The sequence below is a fragment of the Dipodomys merriami genome, unplaced genomic scaffold (assembly GCF_024711535.1).
Source record: "Dipodomys merriami isolate MVZ:Mamm:240054 unplaced genomic scaffold, mDipMer1.0.p SCAF_19, whole genome shotgun sequence".
NCBI lineage: Eukaryota > Metazoa > Chordata > Mammalia > Rodentia > Heteromyidae > Dipodomys > Dipodomys merriami.
Genome location: NW_027203270.1, coordinates 30,956,319 through 30,972,673, shown reverse-complemented (window position 1 = coordinate 30,972,673; position 16,355 = coordinate 30,956,319). Strand labels below are relative to the sequence as shown.

The 16,355-nt window shown below is 50.8% G+C and overlaps 2 protein-coding genes across 5 annotated transcripts; one reads left to right on the top strand and one right to left on the bottom strand.

The window, feature by feature from the left end:
* Window positions 1-82: 82 nt before the first annotated feature.
* Window positions 83-11,535, bottom strand: Abi3 (ABI family member 3). Of its 2 annotated transcripts, none has more exons than XM_070028299.1 (8): window positions 11,366-11,535; window positions 5,409-5,576; window positions 3,960-4,136; window positions 2,338-2,423; window positions 2,034-2,129; window positions 1,749-1,873; window positions 900-1,034; window positions 83-558 (listed from the first exon to the last, which is right to left on the bottom strand). In XM_070028299.1, the coding sequence occupies exons 1-8, from the start codon at window positions 11,480-11,482 to the stop codon at window positions 395-397; spliced, it is 1,068 nt and encodes a 355-aa protein (XP_069884400.1). In that variant the 5' UTR covers window positions 11,483-11,535; the 3' UTR covers window positions 83-394. The 2 variants fall into 2 exon arrangements, with proteins under 2 accessions (XP_069884400.1, XP_069884402.1); XM_070028301.1 differs by having other exon boundaries at window positions 1,749-1,870.
* Window positions 11,536-11,717: 182 nt separating this feature from the next.
* Gngt2 (G protein subunit gamma transducin 2) lies at window positions 11,718-15,083 on the top strand. 3 transcript variants are annotated; one of them, XM_070028303.1, is made up of 4 exons: window positions 11,718-11,806; window positions 13,002-13,091; window positions 14,343-14,432; window positions 14,839-15,083. In XM_070028303.1, exons 3-4 carry the CDS (start codon window positions 14,349-14,351, stop codon window positions 14,962-14,964), a joined length of 210 nt encoding a protein of 69 aa, XP_069884404.1. In that variant the 5' UTR covers window positions 11,718-11,806; window positions 13,002-13,091; window positions 14,343-14,348; the 3' UTR covers window positions 14,965-15,083. The 3 variants fall into 3 exon arrangements, with proteins under 3 accessions (XP_069884404.1, XP_069884403.1, XP_069884405.1); XM_070028302.1 differs by having other exon boundaries at window positions 14,333-14,432; XM_070028304.1 differs by lacking the exons at window positions 11,718-11,806; window positions 13,002-13,091 and adding an exon at window positions 13,370-13,458 and having other exon boundaries at window positions 14,333-14,432.
* The last annotated feature ends 1,272 nt before the right edge of the window (window positions 15,084-16,355 follow it).

Sequence of the window (16,355 nt, the reverse complement as noted above, 5' to 3'; positions counted from 1 at the left end):
TTAGCAAGAGCCTTAGAAACCAGATGACTTGCCACACACACACCCCACCCCCACTCTGCCCTTTTAGTCTTGCAGGACAGTCTTTTGGAGATGATCAGAGTTTTATTACCAGCAGGCACTTGCAGGTAGAGAACCCCACCATGCATGCAGTAGGGACCTCTGGACAAGGTGACCAAACTCCTTGGTCTCCAGTTCCTTCTCACCTGTAGCTGGGCCTCTTCTGCCTCCACTAGGGCCTCCTTCCCATGGCAATAGGGGAAGGAACTGAGCTCTAAGCCTAGAGGTGGACAGGTCTCATCTAGACTTGACTGGAGCTGGCGTTGGTCTGGGATTCAAGGCTCTGTGGGGACAGTTCCTGAGTTCGTGCAGGGAGAGCCCCGGGTGGTCAAGGCAGTCAGCAGCTGGGCTCCACATAGTTTCCTGGAAAGAATCCGGTGCCCTCCGAGCTGACCCCCTCACACCAGCCATCCGAGTAGCGGCGGGTGACGCAGATGGTGGTGCCCGCAGAGAAGGAGAGCTCGTTGTCCTTCTGACCGGTGTATGGATACAGTGTCACCACTGCGGGGCAAGAGGAAAGGGTGCCCCTTGTAAGGTGTGCCTCCTGTCCTTATCCAGAGTGAGGACGCAGGGGCCAGAGTCCTGAACTCTAGGGAACCTCTGAGGGTGAAGGCCACAGGGAAGAAGCTTCTTTCAAACCTGGAGCCCCTCCCCAGCTCAGGTAATATTCAATATTGTGTCAGCTTAAGTCAGAACTCCATCCGGAAAAAATGGGGCGTCTATGTTCACCTTGGCAGCAGGAAGAGAAAATACCTCTGAGGGAGGTAGAAAAGTTGGGGGGAGGGACAACAGAACCCTGGCAACAAGATCTGGTGCCCTTTTAGTCCCACAAGTCCGGGTACCTTTCTCCAGGTATGCAGCAGGGACCCAGCTGGGCTCATCGCTTCCAAAGCCTGGCGGGGGCGGGGGCAGCAGACTCAGTTCGCTGTCATCTTCCAGGGCCGGAGGCGGGGGCAGGTCCAGGGGCGGGGGCAGCTCTGCGGGAGGGGGGGGCGGGGACGGGGAGAGAAGGAATGCAAAAAGTCTGCTCCTGTGGCACTGGCCACGCCCACATAACGGTCGGGACCCTGCTGGGCTGGAGGAGACCCCAGGATCGGGCGATTTCAGGCAGTGTCCCTAGGACACACCCATCCGGGTCCTCCCACAAGACCTCCAGCCCGTGGCAGCTGCTCAGAAACCTTGGAGGGGCAGCTTATTAGCTGCAAGGTCGCAGCCTCAGCTGCTTAACTAAGCAGGAAGATGATCTGAAGGTTAGCCTGGCCCGGGTGGCTCACACCTGTAATTCAAGCTACTCAGGAGGCTGAGATCTGAGGATCATAGTTGGAAGCCAGCCCGGGGCAAGAAAGTCCCCTGAGACTCAACCAGCAAAAAGTCAGAAGTGAGGTGAGGCTCCAGGGGTAGAGCACTAATCTTGAGGGGGAAAAAAAAGCTCAAGGACCGCGCCTAGGCCCAGAGTTCAAGCCTCAGTGCCAGAAAAGAAAAGCCAAAAAGTTAAGTTTGAGACGTTGCCAGCAGGCAGCCTGGGCTGGAATAGGTACCAAGTCTTTAGTTCACCTCTGGTGCCTCCCAGGACCGCCCCCTCCAGGGTGGGCGGAGCTGGAGCCCCGAGGAGGGCGGCGGGGGGCGGGGCGTCGCAGGTGGAAAGCGACCGGGCCTGCGCAGGGGCGGGGGGGGGGGGGGACGCCCCTCACCTGGCGGGGGCGCAGACAGCACTTCCAGAGGTGGAGGAGGCAGGAAGACTTCGGCGGCCACGGGCGGCGGAGGCGGGGCTGGGGGTGCGGCTTGCCCCTTGGGTGGGGGGACCCCTTCGGCGCTGCTGAAGGCCAGGACAAAACCAAGTTGAGGGGCACGGCGTGTCCTGGGGACCCCGCCCGCACACGCGGCGCCCCGCCCCCAGTGGTGTCCGTGGTTGCAGGCCAGGGGACCCCCATCTCCACCCCCCTGCCCCCCCCCCCCCCGCCGCCTGCATCGCTCACCCGGCCGAGGTCAGGGAAGAGGCGGACGAGGCGGACGAGAGTTTGCCGTCGGGCACCACGGGGAGCTGCACGGGCTCGGGGATCCGGGGTGGTCTCCTGGGGGTACGGGGCGGAGGGAGGAGGTGGGGTGAGGGAGCGGGACGGTTCGGGCGGGCAGGGCTCAGGTTTGGCGAGGCGGGGCGGCGGGTGGAGGGGCATCTTTGGTGCCAGGCCCCCAGCTTGGCTGGGGCACCGGGAGCTGCAGGCCGGGGACGGATGGGGACAGTCCCAGGAAGGGCGGTTTGGGTGACCCACGGGGCCGTACCCCAGCGTGGCGGACGTAGGTGTGGCAGGCGCCTTGATGCTCTTGCGAGACAGGGTCCCAGTTCGGGACAGCTGTGTGCTCAGGTCCTGGAGGGAGGGGTGGGAGGGCCGGCATCTGGAGTGGGGGAGGACAGTCCCCCACCCCATCCAGAGAGGAACTAGCGGGGGGGGGGGGTGGAGGGGGGACAGGGGCAAAGCAAGTTCCCACTTCCCAGCCCCCGCCGCCTCTCCTCCCTCCCCGGCCCCTCCCAGCCAACCGTGTCGTGGAGCCTCGAGATGCTGCGGGTACAACCCACTCACAGTCTGAGGGCCACTTCCGCTGCACAACCACAGCGTCTGAGTGAGCCCCTCGGCCCCGCCCCTCCCCCAAACCGGCTCAGACCCCCAGAGTTTGCATGACTGGATGGGGCTTAACTTTCATTTATCCTCAACCCAAGCCTGAGCTGAGGGAAGTGGGGAGGAGAAGCATGACTTCCAGAAACCCCACCTGTCATTTTCATAGACCTCAGGGAATTGACTCCGGCCCCTCCCCCCCCAGCTGAGGGTAGAGAGAAGCAGGGCCCAGGATCTTAAGGGGGAACTGTACAAATGATAGGTCGAACCCCATGTTCAAGAGGCCCCTCTGTAACTGATGTTCTATGTGAGTCAAGACAAGCCAAAGAGGACTTGAACTGAAGCACAAAGAATTAAGCTGGGGGTTTGGTAGGTAGCTTTGTGGTAAACCCTGCATGCTTACCAAATACAGGGTCCTAAATTCCATCCATAGCACCACACACCCACAAAGTAAGTTGGGCAAAAGAATTTACTGGTTTGGGGCTGGGAAGGTGGCTCAGTGGTAGAGCGCTTGCCTTGCATGCATGAGGCCCTGGGTTTGATTCCTTAGCACCACATAAGCAGAAAAAGCCAGAAGTGGCCCTGTGGCTCAAGTGGTAGAGTGCTAGCCTTGAACTGAAGAGCTGAGGGACACAGTGCCCAGGCCCAGAGTTCAGCCCCACGACCGGCATAAAAAGAATTTACTGGTTTAGAGACTTGGTAACTGAAGAAGTCTAATTTCCTGGTGAGTGGGGGGGGGGGTTATATGTTAAGAACATCAAAGGGGTCATATAGATACTGATCTAATCTGGGAGGTATAAGTATGGAGAAGGGAACTGACATGAGTTGGGGGTGCCTATCTCCCAGGAGACAAGCTGAGAAGAAAGTGCCAGAGTCATGCGCTTCACCATGTCCCTCTTGTGTGCCTGCAACCTGCCCCTTCCTGCCACCAGCAGCTCTCGGGTAACTCTCAATGTAGTGACCTCAAACCACCAGACAGAGGAAGTTGCTGTTCTCATGTGGCTGGGGAGCCATTCCCATACCCACCCTGACGTCCTCTCTTCCCCTTCACACGTACACCCACGGGTGTTCAGAGTCTCGCTCATCACATCATCTGAATATAGGGTAAAGACCAACTTTGGGGGAGGGCATCACAGAAGGATGAGAGCTGAGGGTGGAGGGGGGAAGGGTTCAAGATGATGGCTTCTGGGAATGAGGAAAGAAGAGTTGCAGGGTAGAATGCAAATAGGAAGAACAGATCCTTTGAGGCAGGAGAGTAGGTGAGTAGTGGGGAAGAGGGGCACCCTGTACCTTGATCCCATGGCCAATGTCATCCAGGCAGCCAAAGTTGAGGGGTCTCCTGTAGTAGGGTGTGAGTGGAGGGAGAGTCTCAGGAGCAATGACCTTCTGGCCAGGAGGCAGCCGCTGGACGGTGGCTAAGGTACCAATCTCCCTTCTGGCCACCTTCTCCATATGCATGTTTACCATCTGTGTGACAGGGTTTGAGATGACAGTGGGGAGGTGGTGGAGTCTGTGTCCCACACCTTCCCTTTAAGAGAGGAAGAAGACAAAGGCTTTGGGGTGAGGATGGGGCTGTCGGAGGCAAAGATGTCCTGAGAGTGAGTTTTGTCCCTTTGGGTACCTAGCAATTGGGAAAGGGTAGCAGGGAGGATGGAACCACTTTGGAGCAACTTCCTAGTGGAAGAGAATGATGGTTATTATTAGCTGAGCAGGAACAGGAAGAAGGAAAAAAATCACAATGTCCCTGGGGATGCTGGGAAAGGATTGAAGGACCTGTGGCAGGCTCTGGAGCAGAGGTGGGGTCACAGGGCAGTGGCATTGAATATAGCTGGATCAGCTCTCCCCTTCAGGGTACAAATAAGTGAAATGAACTTCCTCTTGGAATGTTCTATAGAGAAGCCTACAGTGCTGTGAAGTAAGAGGAAAAGACACCCCCCCACACGCAGGTGATGATGCATGATTAGACTAAGTGGATAGTTAGACCTGTGCGTGTGCTTTAAGAGGCAATCCCTCGGTCAAGGATCCAGGAAGGAAGGCAGAGGGTGTGTATATGAGAAGGAAGGGGCTCTTCGTGACCTGCCTAATACCCTAAGTGAAGGAAATTCATTAAGACCTTGTTTCTATTTCTATGTAAGCAGGATCTTTTTGCATATCTTCTGTATTAGTAAAGAATCATAAATCACAGATAAAATTTTCATATGTCCAGGGTGGCATTCAGAGGAAAAAAAAAAAAAATATATATATATATATATTTAAACTGCCTTCAGGGAACTCTTAATGGAATGGGACAGCAAGTCCCCTGTCTGAGACACAGAGACAGGAAGACCCCAAAAGTTTAAGTGGAGCAAGCACTACTAGCTACTCTGGAGGCTGAAATCTGAGGATCATAGTTTGAAGCCCTCCCAGACAAACAAATCTGTGTCTCTTATCTCTAATGGACCAGGAAAAAGCCAGACGTAGAGAGTTGTGGCTCAAATGGTAGAGCACCAGCCTTGAGAAAAAAAAAAAATCTAAGAAACAGTTCTAGGTCTGGAGTTCAAACTCCAGTACCAGCGTCTCTCTCTCTCTCTCTCTCTCTCTCTCTCACACACACACACACACACACACACACACACACACACACACACAGAGCTTAAGTGAAGTTGGGCAAGCAGACATGGAGGGGATTTTGCTGCAGAAAATGACTGAGTGAGCCCAAATAGTTGGGGGTCAATACAACACACCTTCCCACCCCCTTACCTGGCCCAGAGTGCTCACACGGGCTTCCACCTGCCGCAGGGCAGCCCCCTGTAGGTCCAACATGCGCAGAGTGTGCCCAGCCAGGTTGCCCACCTGGTAGGCCACACTGGCCAGAGCCTGGGTAGTGAAGGCCATGGTCTCCTCCAGTGCCTTCCGCTTGTCTGTGGCCTGAAATACACATAGACTGGTTGGAGGCCAGCACACTCCACTGGGGCCTTGGCTGACTGGGGTGGAATGGGAAAGGACCTAGAAAAGGCAGGAGCTGAAGTGGGAGGAAGCAGCAGTCCCTCTTAGAGGAGGTTTCTAGAAAAATGATCTAGTCAGAAGACTCGGGCCATTAGAAAAGTGAGTTTGTAGCCTCGAAGGCAAAGCCACCACTCTTCCAATAAAACCCTTACTGCCTTCCTGAGGACTTGAGCAACAAGGAGCTATTTGGGGGTTATAGAATGCACAGTAGAAAGGAAAGAGGAAGGTATTGCTAGTTGCAAACATTCTTAAAAGCTAAAAGCAGAGTGACATTGTCCAAGAAAAAGTATACACACTGCCTGATTTATGTAATCCCTCTTTGCATTACCTTATAATAAAACAAAAAATAAAAAACAACCACGTGCCAGTGGCTCACATCTGTAATCCTAGCTAATCTGAGGATCAAGGTTAAAAGCTAGCCTGGACAGGAAAGTCTGTAAGACTTATCTTCAATAAACTACCAAAAAGCTAGAGGTAGAGTTGTAGTTCAAGTGGTAGAGCACTAGACTTGAGCATAAAAGCCCCGAGTTCAAGCCCCAGGACTGGCACATACATACTCAGAAAAAGGAAACATTAAAAACTAATATAGCCCAGACCTTCAAATTGGTGTCTCCTAGAGTAATACAAGAAATCCATCCTGGATGGTTCTCGGAAGTCTCTGTGCTTCGTTTAACCTCATCTGCAGGTTGGTGTTTGGACACTCACCTAAGGAAACTGTGGCCCAGAATGGGGTCAATTCCCTCACTCATTCTGTCCAGTTCTCAATGTGCTGAGAATAAAATCCAAACTTCTGAACATGGCAGCCTCACATACAGACCATTCAAGTCTGCCTTCTACCTTTCTCTTCACTCATTCCCTGCCCCCACTCCCTTGCTTCCTTACTTAACCCCCTTCAGCTGTTCTCTTCCTGCACAAACTAGATGATTTCTACCTCCCAGCCTTTGTATTTAACGGTAGTTCCTAGAATCCTTTTCCCTAGTAAGTTTCAGCTTCTCAGCGAGGTCTTCCTTTCTCTAACCTAGGCTTCCACCTGGCACACCTCTCTGTTGCTATCATATTTACCCTGATTTCTTTTTTCTTCATAATCTTTAGCACTATCACACATTATCTATTTACTTGTTTTAGTGGGGGTGAGGGGAGGATACAGGTGCTTAAACTTAGGGACTCATACTAGGTTAAAGCTCTACCATTTGCTAGGTTCCCAGCCTATTTGCTTTAGTTTGTTATTTAAATAGAATTTCAAGCCGGGCTCAGGTAGCTCACGCCTATAACCCTAGCTATTCAGGAGGCTGAGATCTGACGATCAAAGCCAGCCAGCCTGAGCAGGAAAGTCCGTGTGACTCTTATCTCCAATTAACTACCAGAAAACCAGAAGTGGTGCTGTGGCTCAAGTGGTAGAGCGCTGGCTTTGAACTGAAGAGCTCAGGGACAGTGCCCAGGCCCAGAGTTCAAACCCCATGACAAAAAAAAAAAAAAAAAAAAAAAAGAATTGCATACATTTGTCAAGGTTGGACTTGAATTGGGATTTTCCTACCTCCACCTTCGGAGCAGCTCAGATTACAGATGTGAGCTACTATATTCAGCTTCTGTTTAACTTCTCTATGTCATCTATTCTTAGCCTCTTCACAAAAAAAAAAAAAAAGTAAATGCTGTGAGAGTAGGAAGTTTGTCAGTTTCACTGTATATCCTAGCCCAGAGCAGTGTTCCGCACATGTAGAAGACATTTAATAAATATGTGTTTGAGGATTGGTTAACAGATTGAATAGAAACTGAAATCTTTGCTGGGCATCATGCTACTGCATTCCTGACGCTGGCTGCCTCATACTACTGGTTAGTAAAGGAGCAGTGGGCAAGGAGTGGCTGAAGACAAAAGAGGATTTTTGTCAGTTCCAGATCAGAATGTGGGGGCTGGGGCAAAATTTCTCTGGTGTCTTTGTTCCCCAGGCAACTTCCTCCTCCCACTTGAGCTTGCTGTACTCTAGGCTGTACCTTTGGGGGTGGGGGGGGGGGGTAGAGGAGAGCCAGGACAAATCAGGCCAGGACCAGTGTAGTTACGGACAAGACTGCACTCTGGGATCTGCTTGCCTGGGCCTTCAGGTGTCCCTCAGGACCTGTCAGGTGTCCTGAGCGACACCTGGAGGCCTCCAACCTAGCCTGCCAGAACCTTCTGGAAAAGCCATGTCATGGCCCTGACTTTCCTGACTTTCTGTTCCAGGAAAGAGATGTTCATTTGCATGTTGGGTTATATCTCTTTCTATATACCCAACCATTTTTGCATATCATCAGTATATGTCACCAAGAACCTTGAATGGGAGAAAAAAATCAATTTAGGAGATAAGTAAGAAAAAAACAGTGGATCTTTTTCTAGTTCAAGATCTTCCTTTAGTAAGTGAAGGAATAGTCTCATCTTCTGGACCAGAAAAGTGTCTGCTTAGGCCCAGTCCTGGATGCCTGGATGTTTTCTGATTCTGGATTTGGTCTTGGATCAAGGTTAGGTCTGGAGGAACAAAGGATCTGGGATCCTTCATCTGGGCTGATGGCTTGTTCATTATGCAAATGACTGTCTGCAAACCCAACCAAGCTTGACTGTAGTACACCAGGCTGCCTTCTTCTCCCTTTCCTGACACCTGGTTGAGGTGGGGAGAGAGAGGTAAGACCAGAAGACCCTCAGTAAGGCCAGGTAGCTGGTTATGTGGTCTGGTTGCTTCTTCTGCCAAAAAGAAGCAGGAATCCTGGGATTCTGACCTGTGTGGTTTTGTCACTTGGCTAAAGTAGAATTTTATTGTTTTCATGAGACTTGCATCCTTCTGATGAACAAAGCACCAATGATGCTAACTTAAGGATATCTTCTTAAGGACCAGGACCCAGACTGCTTATTACACTATCACATTTAACTCCTGTCTACCCTGAAAGAGGTGTAAGAATCAGAGAGTTTGTAAGAGGCCAGTGGCTCCTGCCTATAATCCTAGCTACTTAGGAGGCTGAGATCTGAGGATTGTGGTTCTAAGATAGCCCAGGCAGGAAAGTCCATGAGACTTTAATCTCCAATTAACCAATAAAAGGCCAGAAGTAGCCAAGCACTGGTGACTCATGCCTGTAATCCTAGCTACTCAGGAGGCCGAGATGTGAGGCTGGTGGTTCAAAGCCAGCCTAGGCAGCAAAATCCATGAGACTCTTGCCTCCAATTAACTACCAGAAAGTGGTGCTGTGGCTCAAAGTAATAAGGTGCTAGCCTTGAACAAAAAGAGCTCAGGGACAGTGCCCAGGCCCCAAATTCAAGCCTTATGACCAGCCAAGAAAAAAAAAAAAAAAGCTGGAAGTGGAGTTGTGGCTCAAGTGGTAGAATACAAGCCTGGAGTAGAAAAGTCAAACAAGAGAGAGAAGCCCTGAGTTCAAGCCCCAAGTACCAGCACACACACACACACAAAAAAAATCAGAGATGAAACTTGCTTGTAGTTGGTAAGTGGCAGAACTGAAAATGGAACTCAGGTCTTCATGACCACTCACCTTGTATATGCCAATGAGAAATGACCCATCCACAAGCCCTTTGAGATGTATCAAAACTTGAAGGAACAGAAGGGGCTGCTTCCATCCATGATCATGGGAGCATGCCTCTCAGCGGTAGGCCAACTATGCAGGCATGCAGACAGCACGCCAGCTCCCCTACAGACTGCTCATTCAGCATCTGCACAGACCAAAGCTACACTCAGTCTAGCTACAGGTTTAGAAAGTGTGCTATGGAATCTGAATTTTGGCTTGAATCTAGGCTCTGCCACCATCTTGGTAAGTTACCTTTACCAAACATCAGCTTTATTCTGTGGTAGGAATAGCACTGGCCTCACAGGGCTAGGCCGGGAAAGAAGGAGCCATGCAAGGATACAGAGCACTTTGTTATTATTATTATTTTTGTCGTCGATGCTCTTTAATCTGCCATATCTCAAAGGTACTTGCTACCCTTTTCCCCAATACTTTTATGCTAGAAAGTCCCTGGTGTCTTTAGTTTGCTTAGAAAAATGAAGTTTTGGGCTGGGAAGGTGGCTCAGTGGTAGAGTGCTTGCCTTGCATGCATGGGGCCCTGGGTTCGATTCCTCAGCACCACATAAGCAAAAAGAAAAAAAAGCCAGAAGTGGTACTGTGGCTCAAGTGGTAGAGTGCCAGCCTTGAGCTGAAGAGCTGAGGGACAGCGCCCAGGCCCAGAGTTCAGGCCCCATGACCGGACCCTCCAAAAAAAAAAAAAAAAGAAAAGAAAAATGAAGTTTTAGAAAGCTGGAGCTGGGTGCCAGTGACTCATGGCTGTAATCCTAGTTACTCAAGAAGCTGAGATCTGTGGATCACGGTTCAAAGCCAGTTCAGGCAAGAAGTTCAAGGCCAGCTCAGGCAAAGTTAGTGAGACCTTATCTCAAAAATAAAATTTAAGTGAAGTTTGGCTCCTCTCTCTCTCTCTCTCTCTCTCTCTCTCTCTCTCTCTCTCTCTCTCTCTCTCTCTCTCTCTCTTTCTGTAGCTTTTAGAGAGAGTCTCACTATGTAGTCAAATGGCCTCAAATTCATGATCCTCTTACTTCAGCCTCTGAGTGCTGAGGGTTACTAGTGTAAAGTACCATACCCAGCATAGTTTGTCACTTTTAAGAGAGGAAAGAAAATGGATCTGTGGCTCAAGTGGTAGAGTGCCAGCCTGGGGTGGGGGGTGGGAGGAACGCAAAGCAAAAGCATAAGACCCTGAGTTCAGGCTTTAGGACCAGCATGAGAGAAAGACAGACAGACAGAGACAGAGAGAAAAAGAGAGAGGAAGGAAGAGGAGGAAAGAAGACAAAGAGTGCAGATAGTGTCTTTAAATCACACATCTGGGAGACAGAAAGGAGAGGAAAGATCTCAGGAGGTCTGGAAGCAGCGAGGCCGGGCTGCTCTCAGCCTGGACAAGTCCCTTCGCCGTCTGAGCTATGGTTTTCATATCCACAAAATAGGAGACACAATAGTTGTTTCATGAGGCAGCTGTGGGATTCATGAAAGCACAGGGGTCTCCGGTCATTTACTTCCCTGCTCCCAGGCCCTGATTCAGGAATCTGTCCCAGGACAGACAGATTCTGGGACAGTTCTGGGACAAACACAAAGTTTAAATCACACACAACAATAACAACAACAACAACAACAACTGTTCTCCAATGCCACTCTCCTTCTTTTCCCAGCCACCTGCTCCCAGGAATCATGTCATAAATCCCCTGCCCCTCCGCCAGACCCTTTCTCTGTAGTCCGATAGTCTGTGACTTCTCTCTATCCATCCTTAAGTACCAACCAACAAACTCCTTTCCTTTGCCTGTCTTGAGTTTACAACCATGGGAAGTTCTTCTGAAATCTCTCCTAAATCCAGCCTGAAAATATAATGGTGTCCAGGCACTTTGAGTCTCTGGAGTGAAATGCTCTGTGAGAGATGAGCCTGGCTGACGCTGGAGACCAGGCTGGATAGAGGATGCTGCCTGGCTGGGTCCTCTGAGCCTCCGGTGGAGAATGGGCTTTGCCAGCAGTTGGGTAATATGGGATCCGGGCTAAGTTTGGGGGACCAGGATGAAATCAATCAAAGCCTGGAGTGGGAGGGTTTTTCAGCTAAGCACCTGTCAGGTGCCTCCCTGGCCCTGCCTAAGGCTCAGCAGCACAAGGGTCCAGCACCCCTCCCCCTCGCCCCCCATCATGTCCTGGCCTGTGCCCTCTCCACTTACTTTTGCGTAGTTGTCTTCACAGTAGTCAGCCACCCTCAGCAAGGCCCTGTGGTTGCCCAGCAGAGCCTCCCGGCCCGTGGGAATCTCAAACTCTTGCAACTGCTGTAGCTCCGCCATAGCCCCCAGCTGCGTTGGGCTCCCCCAGGGGAGCCTCTGGTTTTGAGCCTCACCCTGCCCTTGATTGGTCGCTCTGCCTCCCCTCCCTCTTACTGCTTTTGGTTTCCTCTTCGTGAGAGACCCAAACCTGCTTGCAAAGGGCAGGCATGCTCATTCTGAGACAGGAGGAAGTCCCTGCTCCCTGGGCCTGTGCCTCTCTGTCCTCTGCCTAGAGGAAGGGGGAAGCCAGTGGCCTGTTTGGGGGCCCAGCCCCCAATCCCACCCAGCAGAGGAAGCCAAGGTCGGGGCGGCTGTGATTGCTCCCTGATCCTGGAGAGGAAACTGGTTGGTAGGGGGGTGGGGGGAGAGACTGGGAGGAAGGGGTTGGCCTGCTATGGTGGGGGGGGGGGTGTAGATTTTCCACTCATGGAAGAGGGGAGGAAAGGACAGAGGGTGGGGGCTTCCTTGGGAAGCTCGGGGATGAGTCACGGGGGCGGGGGGGGGGGGGGAGTGGAGGGTGGGTAGGATATAGAGATCAGTCATTCTGAGAGCACTAAGAATTAGCAAGGCAACAATGAAAACCAGCCCGGCCAGCAGCAAGAAGAATCAGGGTTAAAAACTAGGAAGGTAGTGTCCAGAGATAGTTTCCAGGTGTGATGCAGGGCTGCTCTACAGAGCCTGTGTCTGGCAGAGGCAGGACAAAATGAAACGGAGCCAATTAATGTGAGGACTTAGATGGAACAGTAGGAAGGACTTGGATTTGGGATGTTACCAGGTTCAAATTCCAGGTTCAATGGCCGTTTTTAGGCAGCAGTGGTGAACAGAACACAGAACCCAGCTAAAGTGGCCTGGGCTTCAAAGTTCATGAATGAACAGGAGAGTTGAAGTTGAGGATTTGTGGGATCTTGTCCTGATTTCCAATTCTTCCATCTCACATATGAGAATGGGACTTAGTCCTGAAGCAAGGGATGAGCTTAAGGCTTCCTCCTGCCCTGCCTCCAGTCTCATGATCCCAAGAGAGACCCACGCTGACCACAGTGGTCTCTCAGCACCGGCTCCTTGAGAGGGCCCTGGGTTATTGGGCCAGTGTCAGCCAGAACATTAGTTTATGAGTGCTTGGAGAGTGAGCCAGGAGATTCTTGTAAGGCAAAATTGTGGGGATCCAATGGGAGAGGCCAAAGACTCAGAAAGGGCAATTAGATGCCCATCTGAAACTTGTTCCTGGGAAAGAAGAGCCTGGGGCAGGCTCAGAGGTGGAGGAAGACAGTTGAGGGGATTGTGGGGGCTGCAGGGGGACCTGGGGAAATAGCAGTCTGGAGGTGGGTCACTAAAGGGAGGGACTGCTGCAGGGTGGGGAGGGGAAGGGGGAGGGGGAGGGGGAGGTCCATTTCCTTCTTTCTGTCTTTGGGGGAGGGTGTGGGTCTTTGTTGGAGGTGGCAAGGGCTCCAAGGCTCAGGAGGTAGCTGGGCTTACAATAGTGAGCCTGTGATCAGCTTAGCTTCAGAGATTGGGGTTTACAGACCATCTGCTTTATCCGAAGATTTCCAGCTGACAAGGAGCTAGGAGGCTCACACACCATCTTGCCTGGATCCTAGGCAAGCGAGTTGGACTGCGTGCTCTTCCTTGGCAGGTGAGAGGGTTGAGGGTGCCCTGGGTGGGGACCTAGACTAGTCTTAGTATTACTGAGGTTAGCCAGGCCTTCCTGGTTACCCCCAAAAGACAATAATAACAATATTACTCTCAGCAATAATAACAAAAAATGTGCTGGGTTCATTATATGTAAAGGGCAGTATTTTAAACTATTTCATATGCATCACTTTCTTAATTTTCATAATAATTGTGTGAGGTAGATACCACTGTTATTCTCATTTTGCAGATGGGGAAACTAAGCCTCAAGAAGGGTGAATGACTTGCCCAGTACAACACAGCCAGGAAGTAAGAGAGTTGGGGTCAGAGCTAGAGTCTGGCCAGTTCCAGAGCCCCTGAGGGTAGACCAGGTGACATTCTCCTCTACCATACAACAAAGAAAATGTCTATCTGGGTCATTATGCGGAATTGCCTTCCAAGAAAGCAAGCTTTGGCTGGGAATGTGGCTGAGTGATAGAATGCTTGCCTAGCATGCATTAAGTCCTGGGTTTGATTCCTCAGTACCACACAAATAGAAAAAGCTGGAAGTGGCACTAGGGCTCAGAATGCTAACTTTGAGCAAAAGAATCTCAGGGACAGTGCCCAGCCCCAGGACTGGGGAAAAAAAAAAAAAAGCAAGCAACCCTTCCCCTTTTTGTTTCTTCCTCTGTTTCCTCCATAGAGAAGTCCCTAAACCTTGGCAAAGATGGTGCCTGCCCCATCACACCAGGGCACCTCCCCTCCTCCTGAGCCTAGAGCACAAGGTAGAGATAGAGCGAAGACAAGGGACCTGAAATGACAGATGTAGCAGGGAAGACGATGTAAGTAGGGATATGGCCCAAGGCTGGTGGCTCAAGCCTGGAATCTGAGCAACGCAGGAGGCTGAGATTTGATGGTCATACTTAAAGCCAACCTGGCAGAAAAGTCCATGAGACTCTTAACTCCAATTCACCACTAAAAAGCTAAAAGTGGAGCTGTGGCTCAAACGGTGGAGTGCCAGCCTTGAGCAAAAATGCTAAGGGACAATGCCCAGGCCCACAGTTCAAGCCCCAGGCCCAGCAAGAAAGGAAGGAAGGAAGAAACGAAGGAATGAAGGAACGAAGGAAAGTTGGAAGGAAGGAAGGAAGGAAGGAAGGGAGGAAGGAAATAAGAGAGGAAGGAAATAAGGGAGGAAGGGAGGAATAGAAGGATGGTAGTGTGGTAGGAGCTGGAAGAGTTGATGGTTTGGGGTCCTTCTGGGACCAGGTGTTTCCAGGACAGAATGGCCCAGGATCTCAGGGAGAAAGAGCTACTGAAGATGGAGGTGGAACAATTGAAGAAGGAGGTGAAGAGCCCCCGAGCTCCGGTAAGCCTCCTCTTCCTTCCCCTGTCTCCTGTTCTCCATGTCTTCCATCCTGCAAGGAGCTCTTTCTAGAGCAGCAAGCAGTGCCTCTGGGAGGGGGATGAGATGCAGAAAGGCTGGGGTCCCCTCTACCTGCCCAGAGGCAGGAAAGACCTCTGGAGCCAGAGAGAGCCCCGTGGATTCTGCCTCATCTCCAAACTGGGCTGCCCAAGCATCCCATAAAGGTCAGAGTCCATGTCTGAGGTGTCAGGCTAAGGGTCTCAGCTCTCATGCCTGCGTGTCCCCTTCCTCTCCTGCTTCTTTAGCTTTCATTCCTACTCTGCCCAGAATCTCATTTTCCTGCAACTGGCCAAGTCATAGATTCTGAGAAATAAGCAAAGGCTGTGAACAGATTTTTGTGTTCTTGCAGATTTCCAAGACAGGAAAGGAAATCAAGGATTATGTGGAGGCCCAAGCAGGGAATGACCCTCTTCTCAAAGGCATCCCAGAGGACAAGAATCCTTTCAAGGAGAAAGGCACCTGTGGGATTAGCTGATGGCCCAGAGCCCTTAGCCCTGAATATCGGTCCTTCATCAGCCAGGATCAAATCCTGGGATACCCAGGATCTCCTCTTATTGCAATGAGTAAAGATGCCAATGAAAGCCTGTGTATCTATTCACAATTCACTTTAAGTTCTTTCCTCCATCTGTCTCCCCACCTGCGGGATCACCACAGACCCCACTTGTAACACTCCAGGGGAGCTTTGAAAGCTTACCTGGTGGCACATGGGTTGCAGGGAGGGAAGAGCCTGAAATACCTAGCGGACAACCCTAAGAAGTATTCTCTTGACTGGGCACTGATGGTTCATGCCTATAATCCTAGCTACTCAGGAGGCTGAGATCTGAGGATCACAGTTCAATCAATGCCAGCCCAGGCAAGAAAGTCTATGAGACTCTTTTCTCCAATGTACCACCAGAAACCTGGAAGTGGTACGATAGTGACAATAGACTTGAGTGAAAGAGCTGAGGGACTGCACCCAGGCTCTTAGTTCAAGCCCCAAAACCAATAACAACAACAACAAAGTATTCCTTCTTCCTAGATCTCCATCTTTGTTCTCTGCTCCCTTCCCAGAAGGGAAGAATTTCCACAGCAGGGAAATGGGGCTAGAGGGTTGCCTCCCCCACTTCATGTGCTAGCTATCTTCTTCTTAGCCATTATATCACCCCAGATGGTCAGATGACAAAAAATTAGTTTGTAAAGTCATGATTTAATAGTTTATTTAATATTGATGAATGTCTATTATGTGCTTGGCACTAGAATGCAGGAGTCAGCAGGACTACTTGGTGGAGATGAAACTATTTTCAATTAAGTCAGTAAAATGTAGCTGGGGGGCTGGGAATATGGCTTAGTGGTAGAGTGCTTGCCTAGCATGCATGAAGCCCTGGGTTCTATTCCCCAGTACTACATAAGCAGAAAAGGCCTGAAATGGTGCTATGGCTTAAGTGGAAGAGTGCTAGTCTTGAGCAAAAGAATCTGAGAGACAGGGTCCAGGCCCTGTTCAAGCACCAGGACCAACAAATACACACACACAAAAATGGAGCTGGGTGTGGTGGCTCACACCTGTAATCCTAGCTGTTCACGAGGCTGAGAACTGAGGATTGTACTGCTTGAAGCCAGCCCAGGAAAACAAAGTTGTAAGACAAAAAATATGAGACCCTTTCTGAAAAATTACGAAGTGTGAAGGACTAGAGATAGTTCAAATGATAGAGCATTTGCTCAGTAAGCTCAAGCCCCTAAACTCAAAATATCATGACTGCCAAGAAAAAAAAAGGAAAGGGAAGGGAAAGGTTGGGAAGGGAAAGGAAAGGAAGGGAAGGGGGAAAGGATTGGCTGTGAGTGGGGTCAAGGAAGAGATAGATTAAAGAATTCTTTGGGGAGGAAGTGGTG